At 38.5% G+C, this 13,299-nt stretch overlaps 1 protein-coding gene across 1 annotated transcript in view; it reads right to left on the bottom strand.

Moving 5' to 3' along the window:
- The window catches only part of macf1a (microtubule actin crosslinking factor 1a), a 356,367-nt gene that overhangs the window by 174,208 nt on the left and 168,860 nt on the right, over positions 1–13,299 (bottom strand). Inside the window, exons 4-5 of the mRNA XM_051956148.1 lie at positions 7,189–7,278; positions 2,205–2,282 (exon numbers count right to left, since the gene is read on the bottom strand). Coding sequence (XP_051812108.1) covers positions 2,205–2,282; positions 7,189–7,278 — 168 coding nt within the window. The remainder of the gene's footprint in view (positions 1–2,204; positions 2,283–7,188; positions 7,279–13,299) is intronic.

Here is a 13,299-nt window from a genome sequence, read left to right as displayed (position 1 = left end):
TTCCAAAAAACAATAACTAAAAATCTAATTTACTGGTTTAGATACATCTTTTAAATTGCAGATATGGTATTGATGAGTTGTTCTAACATGATAATGTGGCATCAACTTAATATTGTGCGGAATTAAAGCTCAAATTTTGGTGTCAGTCGATTTAAAATGAAATACAAGTTGAGGTAGCATCATGAAATTGACTTGATAACATAATTTCTCTTTATCTTCAGTTCCAGATTTCAGGTTCTCTTCTCTATCTTAACATGTCTGGATAATGTCAGATGGTTGAGACTAGTTATTATAAAATATCTAAATAAAATATCTTTGACTGTAGAGGAACGGCTAGAAGCTGTCATACCTCAAAACATTTGATCCAAACTGTTGTAGTTTGGATCAAATGGTTGAGCCCTAACATTATTTATGGGTGCAGACTGTATAATTTCATCTGCAGTCAAACTAAAAAAGGACTGAACTAGTGAAATCGACTAAGGTCAGCAAGATGTGGATGAGGAAGGATGAGCACTGATCAGATATGAAGGAAGAAGGTTGTTGATTTAAAAGTCCTGCAGTGTAAGTGAGAGATCAATGTAAAGTAGCAAGAGAGGTAACGATGGAAAGTGCAGAAACAGAGAAGAGTAAATAATTCAGTGGATGCTTTATGATGAAATACAGCACTGCTTGTAGTGAACAGAGTAAGCTGAGGATACTGGTTTGAAAGCCCTCATAAAGAGACATTTTCTGGGACCCCTAAAGAGATTTTAGCCAGTCATAAAATAATAAGAAACAAGATATTTTTACAAATATAGATATTTTTAGCCATTTTCTTGTCATTTTTGTTGAGCAAATAGTCAGAAATGACAGGAAAATGCATAGCTTTCTGTAAGAAAACCACTAAAAGGATGATGCAGCTCTCTTCTCTGCACCAACAGACCGTCTGAACACAAGAAACTGACCAATCCTGTGGGAAATGTATTTGCAACCACTTGCTTTTGCAAACTGCAGAATCTGCTGCAGAGGACTGTCGGTAAATATCAAGTATGAGGGTTTAGAGCAGCTGTCTGAAGCTTGAAAACTACTTTTACACAAATTATTACCATGGGACACCTGAAATAAGAGCGACTTATCCACAAAAATAGATAAGTCCTCACACAATAACAACCACTGTGCAATTTGGACTAATATATTTACATGTTGTTGTTTAAATTATACCTGCATAATGTGTACACCAGACAAACTAAATGGTGATAAAAGGGCAGAGACCTTCAACAAGATATGTTCTGACATCTCTGACTTAACTTACATGATCATAGTTTCTTAGACAAACGAAAAACTATTAGCCCAACTAACTGGCTTTTGTGAAACAGGTGACTTTTATTAGGAGGCTCTTGTGTGTTGGTAACTAAGAAATACAATTGAGCTCATGTCAATTACAAAAATTCAACAAGGACGACTGTGCGTCATGTTGTATATATATAAAAAGTCAAGAATTTGCTTTATATGCAACAAACAAGTTTCTTTAAACTAATTCATGTGCTCAAAGTAAAGCAGTGGTGCTCACATTAATGTTTCATCAAATTTATATCACTTATACTATCTATTGTTTCCACCACTCTGTATTTAAGCCTTCTGATAGCAATATTTCTGATCTGAAACCATGAATAAGGATGCAGGAAAGCTGAATTATGTGTATTATGCAGGCGTAAACTAACCGTGACGTCACCCGTTGGTTTCAACGCCGAGAAAATGAAGCCTGGATTTTGCTACTTCCTGGTCGCCGTTTTGGAGTTTTTGGAGCCAGTGATGTAAAAAGCGTCATCAAACAGACTGGACCGGAGAGCAACTAGGGGCAGGATTGGCTGAGGACTCTCTTATCCAGCTTCTGTTGCTGTCTATCAAGTGAAACCACGCCCCCTGGCTCCGCCAACTTTAACGATTTATTTAAAATTCAGTATTGATTTATTTTAAGATCGGCCACCTGATCTCTCATTTTGACCATGAAAACTAACGGGAAAAAAATCCTGAACTGTAGAACATCAGTCTATCAAATTTTATTTTTTCCAAAAAGGAATTGGGGTCTATGGAGCAAAAGCTTTTTGGAGCCAACCCTAGGGGACGGCGTGATATTGGAAGTTTTTGACACTTCCGGGTTGGCTTCAATTCTGGAGCCAGATGCTACGTCCACTATATATACAGTCTATGGCATTATGTCTTACCTGTCTCTGTTTGAGGAAGTCCAGCGCTATTTGGACATTCTGCAGTCGATGAAATCTCATTCGTCCCTTTTCTCTGGGCTGGAACACGAGAGAGAAAGAAAAAAATAAATATCAAGACAGGAAACAATGGATAGAGATGAAGTGCTTTTGGTTTTTTTAGAAAACAAAGGCAGAAGGCAGCAGTGAGTGCAGATAAAGCAGATTCCAATCAACAGTGCAGTGGAGTCAAAACTCAGCAGGTATACTGACATGAAATGATCCTCTGGGGGGCGCTGTCTTCAACAGGAAGTGTTAAAGACGGGCCACAACCAGACTCAGACCATGCTGATTATACATGAGGAATGAAAACTTCATCACACCGCGGTTCTTATTCATTAATTATCTCCAGATTTTCACAAACAAGCATCCAGTTTGAGTTTTAGAGGGAGAAAAGATGATGTTTAGGAGAAAAGAAAGAAAGAAATCCAAACAGAGAGGAGATGAGTAAAGTGCAGGATGCAGCTGTGGGTTCAAACTGTGCTGCTAAAGAAAAGGTTCACTCAGGATTAGTCGCCACATCAGACCGAGGAGATCATTCATATTAATATTAGAGTCACACAATAATGGTTTGGAGGCTGATAAACTGTTGGTCATTGATGACTTCTGACGTACGTTTTAGCGACTTTATGACAGCGTAATGCACTCTTAACCTTTATGTAAACATGATTTAAACAGTTTTATGTAACTTGTTAAAATCTTTCAAGGACTTTCAACGGGATAAATAAAATTCTATCTATCCTCAGAGATTATTCCTGGTTAATAAAACAATAACTGTGGAGAACATGAACTCTCTTCTGGGGTTAAGATAACATATTTAATGAAGATGCCTATCCTGCTGGCCAAGACATAAAATATCATAAATAAACGACTTCAATTTACCTGTAAAACATTCTCAAACTTCCACTCCAAAACTGTAAACATTTAGCCTGACAGAACTTATCTGCATCTCTGTGTTTATCTTGAGTGATATTTCATTTTAAAAATAACACCAATACTGATGCCAGTATCACCGTGCATGCCTCCCATTTCAGATGAATGTAAATAAGCGAGATTGAAACTGTTCATCTTTAGTACTTATGCATTTTTTTTTCCTGTTTTATTTCCTCTCCTGTCATGCTTTACTCACTTGTCACTGCTCGACTGATCCAGCACTCCCTAATTAATCTCCATCCCTAATTAAACATTTACAAATGAGTGAATTCTCACTCCTGGACTCTCTGATAACCTCAGTCTAGACTATTTCCATTTCTACTCTTCAAAGAAAATTATTTTTTCAATTTTATAAACCAAATACTAATATCATCCTGAAAATTGCAAATCGAGGTCAAACTGCTATAAAATAAAACAGATAACCTACATTTTATTGCGTGTAATTCATGCAAAACAGCAGAGCTCTGTTGAGTGAAAACATTTCTTCGGAATTCTAAGTTTGCAAACACTAAACGTATTTATCTTCCATCTGTCGACTCACAGAGGATAAAACAATGAGAGCTATGATGCTGTCACCCAACAGAATGGATGGTGTTTACAGCTCTGTACTGAGTTGTGTACAGCCGGTGTGGTTGGTCAGTGTAACGGCACTCATGCAGCCTCACGGCTCCACCGGTGGGGTGGAGGTGAGGCTGGGGGTCAGAGGTGACAGGGTGGAGGGAAACATACTCCCTGAGCTCCTTCCTCCTCCTCATCCTCCCCTCCCAGCAGGATGAGAGGGGGGGCCCGCGAGGCGTATGGCCTTTTCAATGAGGGGCCGCTCTTCTGTTGCTACGGTAACAGAAGGGTGGAGATGCACAGAGAAGACAAAAGAGAGGAAGAAGAGATGTCGCATGAGAATTGACAGATAACAGGACAGAATGAGGGAGAGGAGGAGCAAATTAAAAACAGACAAAAGGAAACAAAACAATAAATTAAAGGATGACTGTAAATAAACAACAGTGACAGAAAAGACCAGAAAAACAGAAATCTGAACAGTGACATCTTCAATGACAACTGAGCAGCTCCACCTGCTGCAGGAGGATGAATGATGCAGCTGAAAGTAGAACGACGGAACCGACTCTGGTGAGATTCTAACTCTCATGAATGAACCTTAAAGAGTTACATCACAGTTAATCTTCAGTGCTTTAAATCTCATCTTGTTGCAGTAACGTACACTCTAACACACCGTCACTACATACACACTTATACAGTTTCATTTTAAAATGAAAAACCTCTGCAACATTTACACTTAATATCTGCACAACTTTGACATTTTAAAACCCCTAAAACAGACACTGAAACAAAAATGATTCTCTAATTCATCACACTTCCATCAGAGCAGTTTTGTTGAAGAAAACAAAAACATTAACCTCAACTCCCAGCAGTTAATTAAACACGGATAACAAATAACTGTTGCTGACTTTGCTGTCTCTGCTAGAGGCTGTTGTGCAGTTAAAGAAATCTCTGGTGTTACTTTCCACCATTGCTGTTCTTCCGTTATACAACTAACAACCCCCTGCTTCGTGTTTACAGTGGCGCCTGCATGCCCAGTGTGATCGGTCAAATGAGACGTTTACAGATGTGTTAATGCATGCATGGAATTCATTTCTCAAATGGAGCTAAAAATCTCTCAGTAGTTCTTTTGGGGCCAGTGCGATCCATGTCATTCATTACTTAGTACAGGCAGATACACAGTTCCATTCTAATATCATTTTCATGTGCATTAAAGTTATTAAAAGCAATATTTTCTATATGCTTGATAACTGCATTTCTATATTCAACTTGTTCCTTCATGTTATGTAGGTGGTCATGAACCTTCCTGTGAAGCTCCTGTAGGATACCGTCTGAAACTTAGTGTGGAGATGCTCTACAAGAGCTTAAAAAAAAAACTCCAAAAGGCGGTAAAAGCCTGTATTCTCCACATGCATGTCATAAAATAGATTATAGATTATACGTAGTACCTGGTTGTTCCACCAGGTGGAGCTTTGTAATATTTAGCACCATAGAGACCAGAGGAGGTGCAATTCAGACTACAAGGTGTCCCTAAAGTCTGAACACATAGGAAATCTCATTAACAAAAGATTATTTTTTCCTTCTACAGATTAACTATGGCTTTCTCGAAAGAAGAAAGAGTTCAACTGGTGCTTCTCAAAGGACGTGTAGGATGGACATATTGAAAGAAAGCAGATGAATTTCATCTTTTGATCAAGCCATATTTCATCTGTAGAGGCAAAAAATTTGTCCAGACTTTAGGGACTGTACAGTTTTACAGAATTATGGGGTGTTTGGCTAGCAATAGGCACCATCACAAAGGCTCATGTGTCGCTTAATGACCTCCAGTTAGCATTAGTATGTTTTTTTTTGTTTTTTTTTAAAAAACTTCCTGCCACTTTTTTCCTGATATATGTGTGACAGCAGATGTAAACAAAGGATCAGGCCTAGATTCTTGATATCGATCAAAAATACAGTAATTGATCCCAAACCTTGAGATCAGCTCAGGACAACCCTAGTTTTCTTTTAAAATGAAACCCCGTCAGTGTGGCTGTAGTGTTCGTTGCTTAGTTGTGTTACAAGTGGAACAAAACATTCTCTCCACCACAAGCTGGACTCATTCAATCAGGGAGGGAAACAAACGCTGCTTTTCAACCTGCTGCCAAGTTCCTCCTTAAATCTCATTTTCAAGGCCAAAAGAACAAGAAGTCCTTAAAGTGCACAGAAAGCAGTAAAATAAAACACTTCCATCAAAACACTTAGAAGCTCCAGAACAGTCAGTGATGGGATCGTTTGTTAACGGCTGTAAATGAATATAAAAAGGACAAACTCAAAGGTGACCCACTTCCATGAAACACTTTGTTGTGTTTTTGTTCTGTCAGTTTCTGTCCCACATATCAGGGTTCACGGAGGCGACAGTGTCCTATAAGCAGACCAGAGTCAGCAGTCTGTTTGTGTTAGTCTACCTGTCTGTAGTTAAACCTGTCTGCGTCACATCGAGGCCCGTCTGTCTGTTAGCATTAGGACTAAGACTCTTACATCATCATGTGGTGTAATATCAGGATACTAGGACTCTGCATTACTGTACTGCAGATGACTTGGTTGGGTTGGTCAACTTTAGCACAGAGAGTCACCTCAATGGTCCTCAACTCTAAAGCTGTTTGTATGTACACTGTAAAAAAAAAATCTGTGAAAAAAAAAAACAACTGCAAAAAACGGTAAAATGTTGGGATGTTCAAAAAGTCAAAACACAGCTTTTCTAGCCTTAAGCTGACAAGAGAATATGTGTATTGCTTCCTGTTTTTTGGTGCGTAATAAAGAGTATTCTCATGTACAAAACAAAGAAAATACAGATAACAAAACAATAATATTATGTATAACAGATTCTTTAATTTTTTTTGGTAAAACCTCCAGAATTATATAAGTTCTCATTTATCAAACTGATTTATGGAAAATTACAGTACCAATACTTTTTTCTGTATTAATATTTATAAATATTAATACATTTGAATTTAATAGTTTCATGCATAAAGATAAAAGAAGAAGTGTTTGTGAAATTATAACAAATTTTTAAATGCATTTTTACAATTTTTTCATGTAAAAAATGTATTTAAAAAGAATAATTCAGAATTACAGGTTTCTAACTTATCTTACATTCGACATGTAGATTGTCTAACTGTATAACTATTAATGTTTTGTGTATTTAAGATAATGTGTAAAATTGTAAAATGACTGATTGTTTAACAGTATAGTTATTATCTGGAAAATCTAAAACTTTACTGGAATATTTAATATTACAGTAAAATTCTACTAAAAACTATTTTTTACAGTGTACATTATGTATGTAACAGTCTTGGGACTTGAAATCATTGGAACTGAAATGACAGCGTGTGATGGAGCAGACGAAGGGTGTGTGATGGAAAATACTACGGTGTGGTAACACTCAGCTGAGAAAATGTGTCGGAGAAAAACCAATCCATACCAGAGTGACTCCAGAGAGAACCTCCAGTAAGGAGATGAGGTTGTGTCCATCCCTCAGGTCCTCGTACAGGTCTGTGATGTGTTTCCTCACCTGAGAGAAGCAGAGATGGACGGAGAGAAGAGGAGGGGGAGAGGAGAGAGGGAGGAAGATGGAGGAGGAGGAAGAGAAAAACAGAATGTTAATTCCACCCTCCAATCATCCCTCTGTTGACTCAACACTGTTGACATCTGTCAGGACGATTGGCCCACAGCTGACAGCAGTTGCCGGGCCAACGGGGACGAGGCACCAGCTGTGGCCTCTCGTCTCTGTTGCCATGACATTGCCTCAACAACGAGCGTGGAGGGGGTGGGCTGTCACCGGGGGCGACCAGTGACATCATGACTCAGCAGCCGTCGCCGAGCATCTGAGCTGGTTTTGTGTCAAAGTGGGACACCGAGCGAGACGACAGACAGAAACCGATTCAGAACGAACAGAAACGGAATAAAGGATCAGCTGAGCAGCAACCAGGGAGTGAAGATTTTCAAAAAGACAAATTCTAAAGCTGCTCAATCTTTTTCACATCAATTTCTGACTTATTTTGTATCACTGAGAAACGGCAGTCAAGCATGATGTTATTGGCATCACCATCACTTTCAGCAGATAAAGACTTTAAAATGAACACTGACAATCAAATAACAGCTGTCACAGTTTGTCCACAGGATCCTTCATTTCTATCCCATCAGGGCAGTGAATTCTAGTAGCACTGTGTTGCAATTTAAAAGACGGGGTGAGAAGTCGAACGCTCCTCCTCTCCATAAATCAGAGGTCTGGGCTACTTTGTGGAAATCAGGGGAATCCAGCGTGACTCGTCTCCCCTGGAAAGTCCTGAAAGTAACTGTTGTTGATTGAAAATGAAGACAAATTCAACAGCTGCAAGGCTTCTTTCTCAACTCAAATGATTTCACAAAGATATTGTAGTGATTTTTTTTTTTTTTGTCAGACGAGAAATTTTCCCCAGAAGTCACCATGTTGGTCCAGTCTGAACTCCAGAGCGCATAGCTCAGGAGTCAAACATTTGTCCAATCAGAAGCAGCCTGTGTTTGTACAGTTTTAAGAGAGTGAATCATGTATTTATTTCCTATTGTGCTGGTTTATGTCATTACTCCAAAAACCTTCCACTCATTAAAACTGTATTCAGGTTTGGAACAACAACAGTCATCCTGTTGTCTGTACTGTGTAATTCTGCTGGGTCTTACATTTTTTTCTCCAACTCTGGTATTGACCAAAGGACTTCAGATCTAAAATAAATATACACTGACTCCTTTGTTTATGCTTTTCTTTCCTACAAGATAAGGACTATAAAATCAGTTCCTCACCTGCTTTCTTGTACGAAGGAAAGAATATCAAAAATTAAGCAGAGAAATTTCCACTTCAGAACTGATACGTAATTACATCACAGCTAAAGGAAGATTTTTGTGTTCCAGCATAAGAGATGAAGAAAAGAATCGAAAGCAACGCGTAATAAATAAAACATGACTATAAAGGGGTTGCCTCTCCAACTTGGACTACTTTCTAACTCTGCAGCGTGACTAAGGACAGCCTTACACACAACTAAATGTCTTTAAAAGGCAAATACAAATCAGGCAGCAGCAACACAGAAGCCTTTCTTCTGTTTACAAAGAATTTCAGTGGAAGTTTTCTCCATCAGAAAGTAGGCAGTGGAAAAAGAGGCAAGCTGGCTGCGATAAAGGTCAAATATTCCTGACAAAAGTGCTTCAAAACTGTTGCTTGAAAACTGCGGACCCACACAGGCAAGCAAGGACACATGTCCACCTGCATTACAGTCATCGTCCTGCTTCTCACTGCACCTCAAGTTTTACTGCAGTCCTGGCCGGAGGACAATAAAGTGTACTGCAACGTTTCACCAGTAGAGGGCAAAGCAGGAACAAGAGTAGACAGAGCAGCAGCTTCTTCAACTGAACACCTAAATAATGAAGACATTTAAATCACCCTCACATGACCTTATGCAAAAACACTCTACAGCATCTCTGCTTTAGCATAAGAGCCCCAAGAGGTTCAGCTAAAAACAGGCTTTCTGTGGACAAGAGGTGACAACATTTCTCCTCAACAACCTCTTGTCTAAGTTTCTATTTTTCTCGTCCTCGCTCATCTGTGTCAAACCCTCACCCATCTGAAAGGTGACATCAGCTTCTCTAGACGAGAACTGGTGGAACAAGTGTTAATAGGATGACTGGAAGAAACGATGAATCCACCACAGACGGGAAACGAGGAGCTGCTGTTGTCTAATTGTGTCACAGTTTGTGTTTTGTTTCCCAGTCAGCCTGAATGAGAGGATCCCCTCTGTGTGTGATTATTATGGTTTACTGGAAGCTCAGCGTGTGAAAAAAAACATTCTAATTGAATAATTTGCAGTAATTGAGACGGACGTGTTAGTGGCTACTGATGAGACGACTGCCGTGTTTTTCCTGGAAGAACTCGTCAATCAGTCATGTTTAAATTACAAATTACAGATAACACCAAAACCTTGGAAGTAAAGCTGATTAGGAGTCTGACGTGAACATAAAGTTTATCTATTTGCTGTGACTTACATCATAGTAAGCTGTACTTAATGTTATTTGGCCATTATCATCTTCAAAGTAGAGTTCTTGTGCAGCGCTACAGTGCTCCTATCATATTTAGAACATGCATGTCTGCGATACAACCGTGGATCTCAATTTTGCAGAAAGAGTAAACAACAGATTTAGTTTCAAGGCTTCATGTCAAGAATCACTGCCTGAGCTGAGAGTTGCGTCTACAGCTACGACAAAGTAAACCATAGTTTCTAAGACTGCTTTAAGGTCAGGAGTGCAGCCAAGAACACGCTCTTCATTTAATCTGTCCACCAGGCCACCACTGGCAACTTCTACTATAACATCTTCAAGAGTCTGACGGAGAACATTTGCAAACTTAAAAAAAAAACAATCTCGTCGGCTCACAGCACCTTGAAAACACCACAATCACTGCTCCACACCTGCCCTATTTGCCAGATTTGGGTCTCTGTGATGAAATTTAAGTTGAAGGTTTGCCACTTTAGCTTACAGAGCAGGACTTCCTGGGAGAAGTCCAAATGTGGCAGGAGCGCTGGGAGCAGTGTACCGCTGCACAACATGACCACCACAAACCAAACAATGGCTAAATATAAATGAAGTTTTTTTTTCTTTTTATAGGCTCAGATTTTGAACTTTCTGGTTGCACCTTGTAAACCACATCTGTGATAAATCCTGCTTGTAATTCCATAAGTAAACTCCAGTGTGTGACGTTTATAAAAGCAGCTTACACACATATTATCCAGGACAGACGTTCAGACTTGTGTCGCTGAATTTAAACTTATAACACATCATTAGCTGGGTGTTGATCTTCAGCTGAGTGTCTGTTGGGAAGCTGCTCACACAGCCAGCTGTGTCTGATGTGAAGTGACGGCAGATGTCAGATGTTTCTGGCAGAAAAGCAAACTGTCATATGGAGCTTGTGTTAAAGTCCTCAGGCATCCCGACAGCACCTGGGTAACACTTTCTGCCACGCTGAACACAAATCTGGGTCGGGCTGAATTTAGAAAGCACCTTTTATCACCTTTCAAATATTTTTGTCACATTCTGGATAAGTATGGTTGAACAGCTACAGTAGGAAGACAGAATAAATGATGTGAACACTGATAAAGGATGAGTTTCAGGGACGACAAACTGCTTAATGTAATGTGACTCTCCTGATCAGACAAACAAAACAAATACTGTCTGGTGCTTTAGAAAGGGCCAGAAACACTACATTGTGATAAATTACTGTAAAAACACAAAGAAATTCCAACGGTAGCATATTGTTTTTCCAAAACACGGTGAAAAATTGTAAAATTGGGTGTTTTTTTTTAAACCAAAATAAGAAGGAAGCCTGCACAATGCTAGAAAGTAGCAACTTGGTTTTTGCTGCAAAGACTATTATTTATAATGTTGCGCTAAAGCCCTGAGATTTATCAGGTTTGGTTTTTTTGGGGTTTTTTTTACATTAAGTTAAATTATTTTCACAAACAGTATTTATGTAAAATGTCCACTTTGCAAGGCCTCAAGCAACAGGGAGAATGTAAAACTTGGCACCAAGTGTAGCAGAAAAAAAAACAAAAACATTACAAATAGTGGAATACTATCATGTTCAAAAACTGTTAAAAAGTTTAGAAAATCTAATAAAAATAAAAAAGATATCTGTAAAATAACGATTTTTGCTGATTTAAAGACAGTGGGAAAATGTAGTAATTTTACTTTAAAATGCTGTAAAATTCAAAAGTAGAGGTAGGTTTTGTAAAAACAAAAAATAAACTTGTGTAATGGGGACATTAATTAGTTTTGGCATGTTTGTTAAGGCTTCTGTGTCAACAAAATTGAAAATCTGGAAAATAACAGTAAATTGTTCACAAAAATTACAGTTTTTTTTTTTTAACTAATTCATTCTTTCAGCAGCAACATTTCCAGATTCCTCTGTAGTTTTCACTTGTTTTGTTCATTTAATTTTGCCTGCACATGAAGTATAAAGTGAAAGACAAACTGCAGGAGGTTGGACATCTTGTTAGCACAACGAGCTGCAGCTAACAGTTGTTCATTCTGTTAAAAAAAAAAAAAACCCTCCTGCTGCCAAATGAGTCGTCACTGTGTCAACATCCTGCTGGGTCTTTGTGTGTCGCTGCATGCCAGCAGGTAGCTCTGAGGACACTGTTGATGTTGGCTCGTGTGTTTGGTAAATACACACATACCTGTTCACACCTGAGCAGCCAAACATACCACACTTCATACGTACAGAGCAAACAGGGGACAGAGGGATGAAGTCAGCAGGTAGGAGGCTGAGCTCACCACTGCATCTCTGTCTTTTCTTTTCTGGTCTCTATCTTTTCCTTTGTGCTCTTTTTGTTTGTCACAGGAATTGAATTTTGATTCTGCCTTTCTTTCAGTTCGTTTGCCTCTAAATCCCTGTGGACAGGGTGGAGGTTTGTAGAATCAGCAGCGCTGGATAAGAGTCAACAGATGATGTAAAACCTGCAGCTGTTTCACCCACATCTCCCTTCAAGTCCAAGTATTGGGACATAATCGGTTTTAGAAATCTTACGTCTTTGGTGACATTTTAATTGGACAGCAGCTCATATTTCTCCACACAGACGAAGAAACTTCCAGAAGCTTTTCATTCTTTAATCTTCATCTGTCCTCTACTGCTGCTTTCTCACTACAACAGAAAAGGTCAGCACAGGAGCTTGATTGTACTATTGTAGTCTTGTTAGTTTTTTAACGGATTCCTGATAAGATAAATTAATTAAATCAGCTCAGAGTCTCACCCACAGCATGTTCTGATTAATTACAGGTAATACAATCAACACTGATGGATGAATGTGGAAAAAGTTAATTTTTAACGTGTAAAACATGAATAACTGAAGAGTTTCAACAAAGTTTTATGTTAGAAACTGTGTTATTTCAAATTCTGCCATCAAGATTTTCATTACCACTGCAAGTCAGTCCTAAAAAATGATTACTGGCCTCATTGATCGCTTGTAATCAGCATCAGTGCTGAAAAAAATGTTATATTTGACCTCTAATCAGTGTTAAATGATGAATGCAACCTCTGTGCTACAGTAAAGTCCTGCATTATGCCTCCTGGAGAAATTGCCTACATGTTTCTTGTGTCTTTTCTTGCTTTATTTTGCTGATCTGTTGCAGGAGGACAGTTTAGGACATGGAAATATCCATCTCAGTTTTCTCAGAGCTCAATTAAATTTGTTTGCTTTGTTCAACAAACACAAAATATTATGTTTACAGTGAAAAGACTCTAAAAAAGGAGGAGAAAATTCTGAGATAATCTGACTTTGTGGACAAAGTGAATGCAGTTCTCCAAAGCAAATAAGAGCTTATGTAATTAATTGTTAAAAGCACCAAGTAGTTATTTTACTGCTGATGAATCTACAAATAATTTAAGAAAAATAATCAAATAATTGTTGTACAAACACAGTTTACTGCAATAGAAAAAGAAAAGTTGCCAATATTCACATTTTGGAGGCTGGAGGGTGTTTTAATATGATTCTGATTATTAAAATTGTGACTTTGT

The sequence above is a fragment of the Acanthochromis polyacanthus genome, chromosome 11, assembly GCF_021347895.1.
Source record: "Acanthochromis polyacanthus isolate Apoly-LR-REF ecotype Palm Island chromosome 11, KAUST_Apoly_ChrSc, whole genome shotgun sequence".
NCBI classification, from domain to species: domain Eukaryota; kingdom Metazoa; phylum Chordata; class Actinopteri; family Pomacentridae; genus Acanthochromis; species Acanthochromis polyacanthus.
The sequence above is the reverse complement of the archived record's forward strand: the minus strand, read 5'-3'. Positions and strand labels throughout refer to the sequence as shown.